This window comes from Durio zibethinus, chromosome 20, assembly GCF_047325235.1.
Source record: "Durio zibethinus cultivar Kanyao isolate XHJ-2024 chromosome 20, ASM4732523v1, whole genome shotgun sequence".
NCBI lineage: Eukaryota > Viridiplantae > Streptophyta > Magnoliopsida > Malvales > Malvaceae > Durio > Durio zibethinus.
Window position 1 is genome coordinate 5,674,421 of NC_143181.1, and position 16,781 is coordinate 5,691,201.

Sequence of the window (16,781 nt, forward strand, 5' to 3'; positions counted from 1 at the left end):
AACTCTGTCGATACTTGAGCTAGACTCTTCAGAGGAGGGATTTTCCTTTGATTTGGCATATGGGATCCAATACTATCACTTAAGGATCTGGGTTTTTTTTGAATTGGCAAATTATAATGGTAGAAAAAATCTAAAAACCCAAACTTATAACTGCTACAGCCAAGACAGCTAGTGTTTATGAGCTGTGGAGATTTGAAATTTTGGGCTCCACCAGACATGATCACACGAGCTTCACTGATATATCGTGCTCCATTCAAATGCAAGTACTTGTCATGATATGCTATGAATATCTGTTACAGTCATGTTGCCAACGGCAGGATTGACTATTCCTCCCCTGTTTTTGCCTTCATCAAAAGTAAAAGTAACTTCAATGGTTCCAATGGAAAACAATCTCATTACTTTCGGTCTTACCATTATGATAGCAACAAATTATAAAAGAAAAATTATTTCGTCCCAATTCATGATTTTTTCACTATATCAAACAAGCATTGCTGTTTTCAGGAGTGCCAAGAACTCATCTTTAAGTGACATGAGATTCAAAGGATGGGGCCATCTTCTGTGAATAGCAGACGTAATACAAAGTTTGAAAAGCCGTTTTTGTTGCAATATTAACTATTTGACAATTCAAAAGTTAAATCTCTCCTTGTCTTCAAAAGCACCTGCATCCCACTCTAGGTTGTCCCGCTAACTTTCAAAAGAGAATTCATGTGGCATGTTACACGAAGCTCGCAATGTGTTGCTGGCCACATCCAGCAGCTGCAAGTACTCGTCTGCACCATCAACTAGATGCTACAGGCCAATGAGCAAATAGAAGAATTACACCAACAAACCGACACATATAAGTGAATTTTCCTTTATACAACAACAACAACAAAAAAAAAGAAGTTAATAATTCTTGGTTGATGCAATGAAACTGTGGAGTATGATAGCTTCAAGGGAGAAGAATGGGTAACGGAAGAAAAAAATTAGTACCCTCAGTTAATTTGCTGTTAGTCATGACTAGTAAGCCAATTTCAATCAGTTTAATACAAAGAAAGGTAGAGCTCAATAGGATTACTAAAAAGATAGAAGAGTTATACAAGTCCAGACAAATTTTAAAAGGACCCAATCAGCCTAATATTTCTTAGCTTTCATTGCTGGGCTATATTAACCAACCAACAAATACTAGCTTTCACACAATAGGTATTATTTTTTTATTGAAAACCATGAAGCAATTTAGTAAATCTCACCTCAATGTCTATAACTACCAAACTAAAAAATTAGCAGTAGACAACCAACAGTAGTAAGTTTATGAGGTGAAAGTAACCTTGTCTGCTTCAGCCAATCTCCTGAAAATTCTAGCTTTCTGTTCATCTGGTATGTTATCTGCCTCAGCAACCACATCAAATACCTGGAAGAAGCATTATTTTAGTATCAGATATATCTAGCAATTAATAATGGTGACTAATCATGGATGAAAATAAAGAAACTGTACCTCAGAAAGCATCTGACAAACAGGATACCCATCTGCAGTTACATTATTGACTTCCTTGTTTGCCAAATCAAAGTTACCGCTTTTGCATGCAAAAAAAAGTACCTCAACAACTTCTTGAGGGATAACCTGATATGTAGAAATTTTAAGTGTCAAGGCATGCCAAGGTCAATTAAATAGAACAAAAACAGAAAGAAGAAACAGGTGCCTAATTGTAAAATTTTCAGTTTGAGATCTTCAAAAAAAAAAAAAAAAAAAAGAAGACAGAAAGAAAAAGTCCTATTATATGACAACTTGCTTTGTTGTTTCATCCATATAGGTAGCCAACAAAGAGAAACACAAAGTACAGAAGTTTGATTTTGAATTCAATCTGAAGTCTAAACATCTTCTCATCAGTCTAAATATAAAAGGAGCCCTATTTGAGAGTAAATTTCCCTTGCTTATTTTTGCAGCAGCTAATCATCCACGTTAAGAATCAAGACTCCTTTGTTCTACAAGCAGTTTTTCATAGACTATCTAGGGTAAAAGATGATTGGTTCAAAAATAAATATAGAGAAACGCTAATATCAGCCAATGTAAATTTGTAAACTTACTAAGCAATGAGAAACTTAAGCATCGATGTATCATATTACTTACCTCGGACACACTAATTAGGTCCTTGGAAGAAATTGATGATACAAACAAGTAAGCAGCTCCCTGCAATATTCCATAACACAACATTCAGCATCTGCAGAAGGATGAGAGATCTGGCCAGTTGAGCAGCATGACCAATAAAATATATAAATGGAGCATGTCATGGTAGGAATGGCGCACAAGAAAACCATTATTTCTAGTGATGCCGGAATGCAGTTAGAAACCATTATTTTGATCCAAACAATTACAGCTACATGGTAGGAATTGAGGGTAGACCCCTTCATGGGGAAAGTATCATTCACATGGTAGCAAAACAAACAAAGGCCCAATATACTAGGCTACTGCAGCAAGCAGAAGAGAAAATTGTTTAAGTTGCCATGAGTATGCAACCAAATTGTAAAAAACAAAACCATTTTACAATAGCATAATAGAGAATTAGAACTTCATAATTTCCTAAATACTAGTTGTATTTATGAAAAAAAAATCATAAATACTGGGAATGTATTGCAATCTGCAGCTTGCCTGGAGGTACATAATAGCCCGACAAAGATCAACTTGTGAAATGGAGCTTAATGTTGAAAGAGTCTACAGGGAAACATCAAATATTTAGTAACAATGCCATTTAAGAAACAATCACTATTACAACAAGCTTTAAGACACCAGGTTCACACCTCTGAATCTAAACTCAAGCCTTCTTGACCACAAATGTGCATTATACGACTGCTCACGATTTCTTCAGAAAGTGGCTTGAATCTTTGCACACCTTGAAGCAAGTGGCTCTATCATCATATGAAAATTCAATAACATAATGTTTAAGAATTGCCCTCCAATTATCTAATTATTATTGTGATTTACAGGTAAGTTGTAGCATTAAAGTGCTAAAAGTTTTACAAAATTAAAACCATGGTTAGAAAGGAAAAAAGAAACTTGAGGAAAAATAAAAGAAGAAAATATACCTGCTTGTGTAGTTAAAAATGAAAAAGAATCATGCAACTTTTGACTCAGTCTCCATGGTATGTCTCAAAGCATTCTGCAGAGTCACGGTTCAGTGAAATGAAAATAACACGTGTCAATACAAATTGAAAAATACCACGATGGCTACAAAAACTAAAAAATGCCTGAGCATCTTCTGTAATTGAATCTGTTCATCAAGAACAATGATCTGGAACAGTGGACAAGGATAACCCCTAGAAAGACACAAAGGAAAAAAAAGGAACAACTGTAAACCTCATTGGAAATGTTATTTATCAGAAAATACAAGAGCATACCCCCAACGCTGACCAGATCCTACAGCAACAGCAGCAAATCTTTTATCTTTGTATGAACAACGGTCATCCCACGGTCATCACTTGCATTTAGCTCCAACACCCTAGATTTGTGGAGCTAAGGTCTGCAAAAATTGGGTTGCAGTCGAATTCAAAACAAACTGAAGTAAAATCCCATTATAAGTGTAAAAAGAAATCAAAAGAACATCATAGACTCTATTACCTACAACTATTAAGTGTTAAATTGTAAAAAAGACAGAATAAATAAATTCAGCAGAACAAGTAGAGAAGCATTACACTAATAACAGAAGCTTAAAAGTTCACCAAAAGGGTTAAATATTCACTTGGGTACACTTTTAATTGCGAGTGTCGCAACCAAATTCTAAATTCCTACAAAACGTATTCTAAAATGAAGGCATTAGGCCAAAGCATCACTTCCATAAAACAACAACTTTTGAAAAAGAAGAAAAAAAGAAATACCCAAAGAGTTGATGGGCGATGGCGAGTGCGTAGTGGTTTTGCCAGTGCCAGGTGGGCCGTAGAAGAGCATATGCGGGCACTAAAAAAAAAAAAAAGTGTTGAATTAAGGTTTTCAAGATAATAAAAAAATGATTATCAGGAAAAACCAAAAGGAAATGCTGAAAGGGAAGAAGATATAATTACATTGGCAGTCTCGTCTCGAGGGTGTTGATGAGAGCTCGAACTACCTCGTCTTGGTGTGCCACATCTTTCTCTTGTTTTGGCCGACAGAAGAAACAAAGATATTACCAAATAAAAAATATAGATTATTTTTTTCAAAAATTAAGCAAAAAAAAAAAGGAAAGAAATTATGGAAAGAATGAGAGATTGATAGATAGTACTATTTTTCAACCCAAGGTTGTAAGCTCTGCAATACTGGCGCCATTTTCCTCTTGCCCCTGCTTTTTCCTTTTTTTTACATTTATATATTGAATGTGTTTTTTTTTCGTTGTTTGGGTCTAATAGATGGCAGCTATAGCATAGAATAGTCATGGGATGAGAACTCGCACAACAAATTTGGTTTCAAATGGGCAGAAATAACAAATAAATTTAACTTCTTATGATAACAAACAATTTTCCATGAGGTTTATATTAGCAGCAGGCTGTATTTGGAAGGACGGTGAAAGTCATCTCACCGCGCTGAAACCTTCATTTTATGATTAAACTTTCAGTGTGATAAAAGAACAATCCCATCACGTTCTTAAATGAAATTGTAGTAGTTTTCAAAAAATTTTCAAAAGCAACCTAGATTTTAAAATTGACCAGTCATCCCTTTCAAGCTTTTCTTGACAAATCCAATAAAAACAAAAGTTTATGTCAATAAATCCTTATTTATTAACAAATCAATAAAAACCCTTCAAGTTTAATTCATAGATCTCAATGAGCAGCTTAAACTTGATGCAGTTGACAATAATTCCTGAAGGAAAATGTTTTTAAGTACGTATTTAGGCAATATACAATTCAAAGTCTTCATTAAGTCAGTAGAATCAATGTTGCTTTTCCCAAAAATGTGAAGGAAATGAAGGCTACAAAATCAACAATTACAACTAACTACATCCAGTAGAGTTTTGGAAGACAAACTGAATACCGGGCTGGTATCCATTGAGCTACTACTTGCTCAGATCTTGGAAAAACTCCTGAGGTATTGATGCAGGGCAGTACTTCTTTGCCACAAATTTGTACTGATGCAGAGGAGAAAATGTCAGACATGTCGAACATTCTTAAAATAACGAATATCAGGTTTAACATAAAACTAAACAATCTATATCTCAACAAGTTACAAAATCTGTTATTTACCCTACTCTTTTTTTTCCCTTTCATGAAGGAGAACTTATCAATTCAAGTACAGGAAAAATTTCAGTCCATGTACCAAGTGCATATTTAGAGGACCATATTGTTGGATTCTCACTTTGTTGAAAACTTAGGCCAACCGTAGCATTGTAGTAAACATATTGCCCGAGAAAGATGGAGAACCTACTCACCTTATGCTGACTATACTTCTCTCTGATAGCAGGCAAATTAGCACAACCACCATTACGGCAGAGATGATGCAGTGCCTTAACACAGTCTCCCAAATCAGAGGGCCGGTATAGTGTGTAGTGGCCCAATATAGAATCCTGTGCAACAGGATGAAAAAAGTAGACACCTATTATCTTAATAGAAGCTATGCAGAAGTAGACAAAATTAATAAGAATCAGATTAAGAAAAAATATATCTGAAAAAGTTAGTACTTAGTATAAAACAAATGAACTTTCTTTGGGACATACCCAAGGTTTCTTTGAAGGAGAGAGTATAAATTTGGCCAAGAAAGCAGCAGAAGCAGCTATCTGCGATGGAGCATAATGAAGCATGGTATACTCAAGAAGTGATAACTCTGCAATGTAGCTGGCCAAACATTCAAACTGCATTGATTGAACCTACAGAATACAGGCGTACATTACCGTTATCGTTATTGGTAAACATAGATTGCCAACAAAGCATGATAGCTCGAACCACTGGAATGATTCACCTATCATGTTATATCTTTTAACTAGAGAACAAATAAAAAAATCAACCATATCAGCTTTGAAGACTAGAGTACTTAAGATTCAAATATCTACTAGTACAAGTTTACATGCAAATATAATGTAAACTAAACCTAGTTAATGGATCAATAACATAAAAATGAACGTAAAAACGCTAGTCCATGAGAGAGATACCTGATTGATCATTTGAGCAGCATGAACAAATTGCCTGAGCATTTTTCATGGATCATGTCAATATCTGGCAACTTTTATAAACTGCACAATGTATGGAATAAGAAAGCGAGGCATTACCTAAGAAAAAATCTAGCGGTTGGGACCGTCATTTCGAACTTCAAGTAATTCAGCACAGCAGATTCCATTTCCAAAATCTGCAGCAGTCAAAGCAGAGAAAAATATGTTTATGTAGGTTGTGGTGAATAAAGAAAATTGGAAATGAATCTCTAAATGGAATCTGACCTCATCCTTGCAGTATGTGTTATCAGTAACATAACAGAACTCCTCCACTTGAGGTGCACATATCTCCTCGTATTTACTTGCATCAAAATAACATATTCAGTAATAATCCACTCTTCTAACTAGGCTACATTTAAATAAGCATGCACAGGATGCAAAGCACATAACCTTGCACAGAACATTAAATTACAACCGCCAAGGCAGAAAGAAACATGAAATCTTACGAAGCAATCATCATGCAGGCAACTCCAAGCAACTGCAACTGTTGTCTGTTAATTGAATTGCCAGAAAGATAACGATCAATGTAATTCACTGTCAAAAATAGTGTCTCAGGTACAAGCCTGTATTCTTCAGTAACCTACAGTTAAAATCATAAGGTAAGATCACCATTCACATAAAGGGTGAAAACCTGCACAATAAAGTTAAGTTACAGGTGTTTGATGATATTGGCTGTGGTATTTTAAATAATGCAATGAAGAACCCCATTTCAATAGTTGAAGATGCCATTACAAATTAACAACCCTGAACAGTGAGCTGGAAAGGGATTGTTTCTTGGATTACATAAACAGCCCTGGTATATCATCACCCATCATAATTTACCTCCACTAGCCAATCGATGAGAATAGCTCGCATGCTGGCATTAATATCTTTCTGGACCATCTCCATGAAGTGTACAGAAGGCCTTTTTTTGGCCTACAAAACACAAGGAATAGTATGAAACATATCAAGCAGGAGTCTTAACTCTTAAAGCAAAATATATAACATAGAAAGAGAGTCATGTTAGTCAAATTTCAGCAAGTGCAAAATGCATGCTATTTCTGTATAACTTACTATACAATCAATCACATTTTGAACAGATAAGGACCAATACAGTTAGACCTGACAAGGTTAACCGAAAACCAGGTATGGTAATTTTTACTAGCATTTCTATGTGCATTGAACAGTGTTGTAAAATTTCCAAGATAATAAATTGCGTTAGTTGCCAGTTATAATTTTCAAGCTAGATGTAAAAAATATGACTCATAGAAGCACAAAGATAAACATCTAAGGATTTCTAAGAAAAGTACTTAAAGTAGTAACAACAACAAAATAGGCCATAACCCAGTTGACAAATATCTCACTTCAAGGCCATAAATTAATAGCCAAAACTTTGATAGGGTCACCTCTGGAGGATATGCATATTTAAATTTTAAAAATAATAAGAAAAAAGAACGAATATAACCATCAACTGTTCCAAAAAGACAATCCACGAGCATGCACAACTCACTATTATGATTAACCTGATATTCTATTGTTTAAGGTTGCAGCTTCCAGTTCAAATTTTTGATAAATTATCAGAACCTGAAACATAAAACCTATTTGAACTTGAAGAATCAAGATTACAGCAACCCTGCTACTGTATGAATTACCATTTATTTTTTTAACCACAACTTAGATTATTATCACCTGCCAATATCAAAAGTAGAGGTATAACTAGAGGTAAATTCAATTCCACATTCATTAAAAGAAAGTAAACATCTAAAAGACAATCAGAAAAACAACTAAAAACTAAGCAATATGTATGTAAGTATTGTTTTATAATTACAAAGAAAGTTAATGTAACTATGCATATAAGTTTTTTTTTGTTTTTTTAAGTGACACTACATAATCTAACTAACCATGAAGCAAACAGCCTATGATTGGCAGGATGAAAAAAAAAATGGTATACCTCAGCAGCACGCGCATTCTTGTAAATGTCATGAACAATGGATGGACAAAACTGGGGATCTGTGAAAGTGTTATCAACGGCAACGACATTATCATTCGGTCCCACCTCCAAAAATACATTTCTCTTGGAAATCTTCCCTGAGGTTGGTGTAACAGTACAACATTGAGGTGGGCCAAAAATTAATACTATTAATTTTCATTTTCCAAATTAAATAAATTGATTAAAACATTTTGGCCTAAACTAACATATTCATCACCATATATGGGAATTTTAGTTGACAGTCAAACGGAAATGACAGTATTAAGCAAATTCAACTCTATTAGAAGAAAAGAACCTTCTTTCTGTGTGTACTCTGATATGGACAGATTGTTGTTTGCCTTCCTCTCAATAGGCTTAACTGCTGATAGCTCTTCATTCTCTACATATTCAAAATCTGGGCTGCTCAAGGAATCACTAGTAGACATTGTCTCATCCAAAGAGACTGAAGCACAAAATGATCTACATGGAGAGATATTCATGCTTCTAGGCGTATGCAAGCTGCTTGAAGAAGGAAGACCTAAAACTTCTGTGGTAGGATGATCATCTCTCATCCGAATTGTATCCATACAAGAAACACTGCCACATGATTCTAAACTCAAAGGTCTAGGCAAAGTGTTCCAACATAGATCATTATCCTGAGTGCAAGTAGAAGTTTCCTTCTTCTTGGCAACTTTGGACGTACAAGGCACCTTCAAAAACAAAATTAATTAACCTTCTGTTTGCAGATGTCAGAATGAGTTCTATAGATAATCTTGATGATAAAGTCACAAATTTTACATAAAAGTTTGTTGGTAAATTGATTCAAGGTTATAAAACACTTATGACCTATCACTTTAAGCTCCATAATACCTTTAAAACGGAATTGCTAAAATGATAAATACAGCCATCACAAACGTGGGGATATTTCTACATTGCATATATGCACTCCTATGGAGCAATCATGCATCAAACTTCACCCAACTAGAAAGCCGTGAAAGTCAAAATAGACTTTGATTTGTAAGAAAATGTGGTTCTTAAAACCCGACTCTTCTTTTTTCCTCAAGTACCAACGTTTAAGACACGTACTTGACACCTCAAAGTGGATGTGGATACGAGGTCTTGATCCTTCAAATGTAAGGAAAAACACAGAAAATCTTGAATGTGCATGTCAAACACATACCATATCCAACAACTCACTCTGAAGTCCAAGCAACTTACAATTTAAGACCTAAGAACATATTATTTCATTTTTTTATGGTTAAACAGAGAAAAATAATTTGTTAAAGCAAAAGTTACAACTGCAAAGGTAAAATTATTTTCATAATTTTGCAAGGCATCATCCATAAGTACGAACTTGACAAAGAATAATCTCGATCCTATAATTCAAGAAAGAAACTTACAAGAGCTTAAAAGGGAATTAAACTCTTTTTTTTTTTTTTTTTGTTTCTGTAAATCATAAGAAATTCATAAGGAAAGAAAGCATAAAAACAGTGGTGAAAGAATAACGAACCATGGGTTTTGAGTGAGTAGCCATGACCCGTGACCCGTTTTGAAAGCCATTTCCTTGGTTGGTTATGTCGCTAAGAGCGACTCTCTTCTTACTAAACTGCGTCTTCGCAGCACCCATCTTCTTGCTTTGATCCCTGGTGATCGACGGTCTCCTTGCCCTTGACGATGACGATGATGTATTCAAACGCCGATTTCGGGTCGACATCCAAACCCTAACAAGAAGCCGATAGCAGAAATGGAATGAGAGTTGGTTACGTGGGTTTCAAGAAATTCAGGAAAAATTAAATAAAAAATATGAAAATAATGTATAACCATATAATTATTTTCTTTTTTAATTGAGAAGGAAGAATTTTTCTTACCTAATTTGAGATTGAATTTTGTTGTAAACTTTTTAGGATTTTTTCTTCTTGTTTTGATTCTTGAAAGGTTTCGAGGGAGAAGAAATAACGATCGGCTTTGTACTGAAAGATTCCAATGAAAAAAGCGCGAAAATCTAGTGATTTGAAAGGCAAAAAGATCTGATCCGTTGGTTTTATTAGATTGAGAGTGAACTACGCCGTTGGATATAAAATGCATTGGAGCAGATTGAAGCGGAAAGATGTCGTCATAATATAGCGGTTTTGAGTTTGTGTTAGAAAAAGAGAAATTTGTGAATAAAATTGGACGACTAGGTAAGAAATAATAATTTTTATTGAATGGGAAAGGATTTTTGTGATTGAATTAATACATTTATTTTTTGGTTGATTCAAGTAAGTTTACGGATATATTGAAATCATGAAATTTTATTTTTTACAGTTTTTTAAGAATTTTGAATTAAAAAAATAATAGAATAATGTTACAAATTAACCCTAATTGAGAAAAGAAATGGAAACACATTTTTTTTATTATGTGTATAATTTTTTAATAATGTGAAATTATTTATTACTAGAAATTTTCAACTTTTAGCTTAATTTTTTAATATATTATTTAAATTTAAAATTTAAATAATTGACTTTTATCTCATAACACCATCAGAAGTTTTTTAATATCATACATCAACTAAACTATTATAATAAAATTTAAGTTTGTGAAAACTTTGTAACTTCGTAACGAGATTTTATCAAATTTATTATGGACGATGAACGGAACGTGAATCGAACCAAGTTCTTGAATATCTTAACGTTTGGATCCATAAGATACAATGATGAGGCAGAGGAGGATGCGGCACGGGAGACAGACAATGGAAGTTAACGAGCTTGGGTTTGTGCCTTCTAGTAAATCAGCCATTGAGGCATTGGAGAACATTTCTGGTTTGGACAACGAATGTGTGATTTGGCTTGGAAATTTTGCTACTGAAGCTAAGCGCATGCATGATGCCCTGCGGCCATGTTGATCATGTTGACTGCCTTGAAAGTGTTACTTGCGCTCTTTGTGTCACTATCATACCAGTTGATTGATGAAATCCGTCGTGCTTTTAATTTTTCAAGTTTAGAAGACATGGATTTATGCTTATTTGACTTGATTTTCGCCAAAATTTATATAATGGGTATAGATGCATATGTTACGCCCAAAAAAATGAAAAAAAACATACAGGGACATGTGCTCATTATTTTTATCAACTATAGTACAAAAAAAAAAAAAAAAAAGGAAGGCACCAAGGAAATACAAAATATTCCGATGGTGCACCAAAACTATTTCCAACGTACAAATTTACAGTACACCAACATACGTAAGTATTCTTATGTTATGCAAGAAAAGCTTGGAATCATGCACCGCATTGGGGCTTGGCTAACCCCAATGGTTCGACCTTGGTGCCACGGTCTGGCATTTCGTTGAGCCAATGACAGTCCTCAAATGCACATTGGGGCTTCTTCGGCCGCTCTACATCAACTGGATTGATGTACAATGGGGCCCACGTAGGGGTCCCATCTTCATAAGAATTGTGGGTCAGCCTCTTCATATCCGAACCGTCCAATTTAATTGTGAATATCTCACCATATGGTTGATATTGATGTGGGGTTGAGATTGGCTCAGCTGATATTCCCGCATAATCCGTAGTAAACACTATCAACTTCCCATCCGGTCTAAATGACGGATGGTTGGCCCTCCCGGCTGATCCGCTCTTAACCAACCTCCTTAAACCAGTACCATTCGGGTGGATCAAATACAACTCGAAACTCCCCGAACCCGGGTTGTCCCGATCCGAAGCAAATGCGATCCAATCACCATCCGGTGACCAATTACACATTGTGTCCGTCCACGGACCATCCGTTAATCTTTGGAGCCCGCCCGACTCCCCGTTGATCGCATCCATTATATACAAATTCTTGTGACCCGTCCGACCCGATCTGAACACGATCCATTTCCCATCGGGTGAAGGTGAGGGAAATGCATTATTTTTACCATCGATGGTCAACCTTTTAAAATTTGATTGGTCAGCATCATCAACGTTGATGGATACAATATCAACCTCGGTGCTCTCACTTGAAAACTGCGGTCCAGCACTTGTGTATACAATTCCTTTCCGAACCGGGTCCCAAGCGGTTGCAAAAGCATTCATGGGGAAAACCTGACGCAGGTTCGAACCATCCCGGTTCACTACATAAACGCCGGGGAAATCCACGTAGGCTATCCGGTCACCCGCGGGTGAGAAAGAAGGGAATGAACCGTCGACTCTGAAAAGAGAGAGATTTGGCACTGGGCTTTGAACATTTTCAAGCAATAATTGGGGAGTTTTTCCTCCATTACTTTCTCCCCTACACTTATGGTACCCAACTCGGGCTGAGTCAGGGGATATAAACGGGTTTAAGTGGTGTGTTGTAGGAGAAACATGCCGAGTTAGCTCAACAAACTCTTTTTTAACAAGGTCGAACAGCTCTATATGGCGAAAATTGGAATTCGGTCTTCTTGTAGCGACTGCTATGAACTTATGGTTACCTGGGGAAGTAGCCGGGGTGAACGCGTGGAGACCCGGTGGTGTGACTCGCTGAATCGTCACTGAATCGGTAGAAACCGGTTTATCTTTTGGGAAAGTAGCTCTATAAACACTTATCCACTGGTCTTCACTTCTTCTATGGAAATACAGAGTCGAGTCATCAACCCAACACGGCCACCCACCATGATCAACAACTTTGACTCGGTGAGTCCCATCACGAGTCAAAAAAACATAGATATCAGTACTCAGTTCTCGCACTTCCCCTTCCCAACCTTTACTCCCATACGAAGCCACAGCTGTCCAAACCCCAGATGGAGACACGGCGGGGCTAAAATCGGCGATTCCATAAGGAGTAAGTCGTCGAGTCAATCCAGTTCCCAATTGAGTCAAGTACACAGCAGCCCAACTCGCTCTTGGCTCACCAGGGTCCTCATGAGTAGACACGTAAATCAAATGCTCCCCACTCAAACTCGGCCTGTCTTTCATCGAAATCCGATTCTTGCTTTCTTCTAAACCCAACAAAGGAGCCTGAACTCGGACGGGAATTTCAAGGGCCGATCTTGATCTGGTGTTTCGGTGCTCACCATAATAAAGCGCGTCGTAGTAAATATTTGACATCCCGTTGCGTTCCGTTACGTAGATGAGCTGGAGCGGCGGCGGCGCTTGTAGACCAGGGTGTTGAAAGAGGTTTCGATCGTGTAGATGCAAGAGGATGGAGGACGACGTAGACGACGGAAAGTGACCGTTGAAATTGACGGATTCACCGTCGGTAATCTGTAGTTCATTTGAAGGGTTTGGCGGTTCCAAAGTTGAGAGGGTAAAGATGTCCCAAGCATAATTTGATCGGCCATAAGAAGTAAAAACTATGCTGTTTCCTTTCAGGGCTTCAAGGTCCGCCGCCGTACATAGAAAGGCGAAGAAGAAATGGAGTAAGAAACTGAAAAGTGCTCTGGGTTTCATGGTTTTACTCACTGACACTTGTTGGTCTAGATTACTGTTGGATGAGAAAATATAGGTATTTAAGGGGATAAGCCTTTTATGTTGTAAGGGATGACGTAGTCTGAAGAATAGTGGATCCCACTTTTTTATATTTGACACGTGGACGTTACTGAAGCATTAGATTTGTGATTATTCTATTGGGTGGGGTCCTTTTGAGGTTTTTCGTTAATTGGCAGCGGTAGTCAATTTTTATCCACAACAAAGCCGGAAGTTTGGGATTGGAAATTTGGGATGGTATCCGATTGTTTGATTTCGTGGGTTTGAAATCATTGGGTTTTTTGTTTACCAGAAAACAAAATCTTTATCAATATACTGTTAATTGATATTGAAGTCGATTTCATGGCTGACAGTTTCAAATTCAAAGTTTGAACGAATTGTCCAAGAAAACAAAATCTTTGGGAATTCTTTAATATACGAGGGAGGGGATTATGCTATGCAGAAGATGGGCTTGAGTTTGGGGGCTTGTCAAGAGTTTTAAGACATTTGGGGCCCAATTTGTGAAGGTATGAGAGGAAAGACCCATTCACATTAAAAGTTTCTTCGAAATGATAAAGTATAGCTCAATGGAGAAGAAGAATACATTTAATATTGTAATTTTTACTTTGAGAGTGTCCCAAATTTGGACCCAAACATATTACTATCATTAGTATAAAAAAGAATATTGAAAAGAATTCCTCATCCACAAACTAATGGGCCACACGAAATTGTAAGAGAATCAGAAATCACCCATATTGTGAATTATGATCAATTTGATGCTACACCTTGCAATAGCACAAGTTTTTTATGGAAAATTAATTAAACAAAAGGAAATCAGTTTGATTTGTTTTAATCGAAGAAAGGAAATGAAATAATTAGTGGATTAAAAGTGAGAAAATTACTTTAGCAAAGAATTTTTCAAATATGTATACGGTTTAAATAATATAAAATTTAGTTAAATTATTTCAAATTAAACTTTGTGAATAGTTTATTGATCTTTGGATCTATTGATATGTTATTGAAATTGATATTTAGAGATTATAAATTTGAAACAATTTAATAAGATAAGAGATTTAAGGGTAAATTAAGAATTAAAAAAAAAAAAACTTTGGATGATCTCAAATTTTGTTTAATTATGCGAGAAATTGTGTTTTCTAACTTAAGAGAAGCAACTTTCCTAATTTGCCAAGTACATTGAATGGCTGCTTGATCTAGAATGTTATTCGATTTCTTTCTTTAAGAGTTCATTGGCTTGCTTATTGAAGATTTTGAATAATGGCTTACTTAAGAGTTCGAGGCAAGTGCAGGTGTATCTCTCGTAAGTGGAAGAAGGGATAGTTTTTAGTTTATAAATCATAGGTTAGGTTAGAAACGTTGATCCATGACACCCGCATTAAACACTTTCTCGGGAAAAGCACAATCTTTAACTGTTCCATATTAATGAGTTAAGCCATGTAGTTGTTTCCCTAATCCCAGGAAAGCACACTGAGAAGTTTAATAAATGACATGTTAGATTCATCTTCATCTGTGTTCATAAACCATTGATATTTTCCTAGTTTGCCAAGCCAGCTTGGTTATTTATAGCCTAATTAGTAATATTTCCTAGCAAGCATCACAAAATTGATTTGCAAATTGCAGTTTCTATGGTTTCTTAGGTTGCAAAATGACAATTTCTAAGGTTTCTCTTAAATCAAGTTTTTAGTCTGCTAATTCTTTGCTTTAACATGCTGCTAATTAAAGCCTAATCAGCTAAAGCTTCATTTAATTTGGTCGAATCATGACACAAACAAAGAACTTCGTATGTTAGTTTGCTGAGAAATTTTACAAAGTACCTGTATTTAAAGTGACAGATTTTGCAAACAATACATTTAGGGTGATGTGGTATTACATATGTTCAGTCAAAACATGGCAACAATGGAGTTCTCATGGAAATCCTGTTGAAAACCAGAGTATGCATGGTGCCTCCCTTTGATTTGAAGGATTGAGACATCTAATAAATCCTCTGCTCAACCCTAGCTCCTTTCTCTATCCATTGGTCTTCTTCCCTTAGGGCTGTGTCAAAACTGTGATTCTCCTATTGTTTATTGTTGCATGGTTTAGATTCCTGGTTTTGTTGGCCATAAATCTGAAAAAGTTTTGTTATAAAGTGCTCATAGAGGTATTTAACATTTTATAAAATCTTCTAGGTAACCATTTATTGCAAGCTTTGTTCTTTTTTTTGCCAGCCTTTTCCCCTAATCACTATATTACTTAAAGCTCTCTGGTCACTCTATGTCAATGGAGTGCACAAAGTGAAATTTTCATAGCTGAACAGCCATCGTACACATCGGACTTAACGGTGCGCCCTCTTTGCCGTTTCTCCATGTAATTGTTGAGTTTTCCAGCATTTTATAGGCCAGAATAATGTTTTATTTAACAGCATTATGGGCGTAGCAACCACCATGATAAATTATTCGGCAATTACCTGCCGAGTAAAGCTATTTTTTTGTTTTTGCCTTATCACTCGATGAGGTACAATAAATGTGAACATGAAGAAGCCAGGTAGACTCCATAATGTTATGTCTGAGCTTCCATGATTCGAATCAACTTGGATTTGGGTTTATCATAGGGCTTTGAGTCGTACTCTGTTTGCCTGGTCCGCTCTTCCTTATTTTTGTATAAACAGTTGTTTCTTTACTTTATCATTTTTCTTGGATTTGCATTGTGTGCCTAAAGATCATGTTTATATGTTGGGGGACAACTGCAATAACAGCTACGACTACCATAATTGAGACAATGACTACATTCTCCATTTTTGTTCAGCTTTATTTTCTTTTGTTTTTTATCTCTTTATGTGTGGATTATAATTTAAAACATACATCTTCACCATGAAAGTAACCTTTCGAGGTACATAATTCCTTCGAAAGGGAAAAATAACTTTGGATGTCAAATTTAAAGAATAATGTTCCAAGAGAGCATCTTCTTGAATGTTGATATGGCCAAACAATCTTCTTGTACTTAAAGTTTGAATATGTGATTATGCTGTAAATGCAATTTGGTATTTTATTTTTCCTTATGTCATCAATGTTAATCGATAACCAGGGGGCCTCAGCCTGTTGCAAACATTGTTGGAAGATAAGTAATGCGCTAAACTTTCTCAAATCTTGGCAAATCTCTTTAAAATGTAATTTAGCAGAAATGTAGATGGATGGATCGTTGTAATGCTGTTTTGCTGCAATTGACTCACCAATTTTGCACAGATTGCATCCAAGATTGGATGCTATCAATGCAGCTTGTTTATATGCTTGTAAAT

The 16,781-nt window shown here is 35.9% G+C and overlaps 3 protein-coding genes across 16 annotated transcripts; all 3 read right to left on the reverse strand.

Annotated features, from left to right (window-relative positions):
* Positions 1–372: 372 nt before the first annotated feature.
* Positions 373–4,583, reverse strand: LOC111315658 (replication factor C subunit 2-like). Of its 13 annotated transcripts, none has more exons than XM_089749475.1 (12): positions 4,230–4,568; positions 4,033–4,102; positions 3,850–3,928; positions 3,373–3,494; positions 3,223–3,291; positions 3,061–3,134; positions 2,776–2,867; positions 2,627–2,689; positions 2,108–2,167; positions 1,475–1,600; positions 1,307–1,390; positions 373–789 (listed from the first exon to the last, which is right to left on the reverse strand). In XM_089749475.1, the coding sequence occupies exons 7-12, from the start codon at positions 2,815–2,817 to the stop codon at positions 685–687; spliced, it is 480 nt and encodes a 159-aa protein (XP_089605601.1). In that variant the 5' UTR covers positions 2,818–2,867; positions 3,061–3,134; positions 3,223–3,291; positions 3,373–3,494; positions 3,850–3,928; positions 4,033–4,102; positions 4,230–4,568; the 3' UTR covers positions 373–684. The 13 variants fall into 13 exon arrangements, with proteins under 13 accessions (XP_089605601.1, XP_089605596.1, XP_089605593.1 ...); XM_089749470.1 differs by having other exon boundaries at positions 2,776–2,883; positions 3,386–3,494; positions 4,230–4,563; XM_089749467.1 differs by having other exon boundaries at positions 2,776–2,883; positions 4,230–4,563.
* A 222-nt stretch (positions 4,584–4,805) lies between these two features.
* LOC111314988 (cyclin-A1-4-like) lies at positions 4,806–10,119 on the reverse strand. Of its 2 annotated transcripts, none has more exons than XM_089749463.1 (12): positions 9,960–10,119; positions 9,602–9,812; positions 8,408–8,801; positions 8,074–8,132; positions 6,966–7,058; positions 6,590–6,723; positions 6,369–6,444; positions 6,204–6,280; positions 6,087–6,120; positions 5,655–5,804; positions 5,370–5,504; positions 4,806–5,069 (listed from the first exon to the last, which is right to left on the reverse strand). In XM_089749463.1, the coding sequence occupies exons 2-12, from the start codon at positions 9,803–9,805 to the stop codon at positions 4,998–5,000; spliced, it is 1,428 nt and encodes a 475-aa protein (XP_089605589.1). In that variant the 5' UTR covers positions 9,806–9,812; positions 9,960–10,119; the 3' UTR covers positions 4,806–4,997. The 2 variants fall into 2 exon arrangements, with proteins under 2 accessions (XP_089605589.1, XP_022772336.2); XM_022916601.2 differs by having other exon boundaries at positions 8,074–8,210; positions 9,960–10,104.
* A 1,036-nt stretch (positions 10,120–11,155) lies between these two features.
* On the reverse strand, positions 11,156–13,519 carry LOC111315660 (uncharacterized). The gene has a single exon (XM_022917555.2). The coding sequence runs from the start codon at positions 13,472–13,474 to the stop codon at positions 11,345–11,347; it is 2,130 nt and encodes a 709-aa protein (XP_022773290.1). The 5' UTR covers positions 13,475–13,519; the 3' UTR covers positions 11,156–11,344.
* Positions 13,520–16,781: the final 3,262 nt, after the last annotated feature.

Bases quoted from the DNA above. Each gene is read 5' to 3' on its own strand.
- LOC111315658 (XM_089749474.1), bottom strand. From the start codon at position 2,817: ATGCACATTTGTGGTCAAGAAGGCTTGAGTTTAGATTCAGAG. The intron at 2,690-2,775 runs GTGTGAACCTGG...GTTTCCCTGTAG, and splicing joins GCTTGAGTTTAGATTCAGAG to ACTCTTTCAACATTAAGCTC. The intron at 790-1,306 runs GTTACTTTCACC...ATTGGCCTGTAG, and splicing joins GATTGGCTGAAGCAGACAAG to CATCTAGTTGATGGTGCAGA.
- LOC111314988 (XM_022916601.2), bottom strand. From the start codon at position 9,805: ATGTCGACCCGAAATCGGCGTTTGAATACATCATCGTCATCGTCAAGG. The intron at 7,059-8,073 runs GTATACCATTTT...TGTGTTTTGTAG, and splicing joins AGAATGCGCGTGCTGCTGAG to GCCAAAAAAAGGCCTTCTGT. The intron at 6,724-6,965 runs GTAAATTATGAT...TTTTAACTGTAG, and splicing joins TCATCGATTGGCTAGTGGAG to GTTACTGAAGAATACAGGCT.
- LOC111315660 (XM_022917555.2), bottom strand. From the start codon at position 13,474: ATGAAACCCAGAGCACTTTTCAGTTTCTTACTCCATTTCTTCTTCGCC.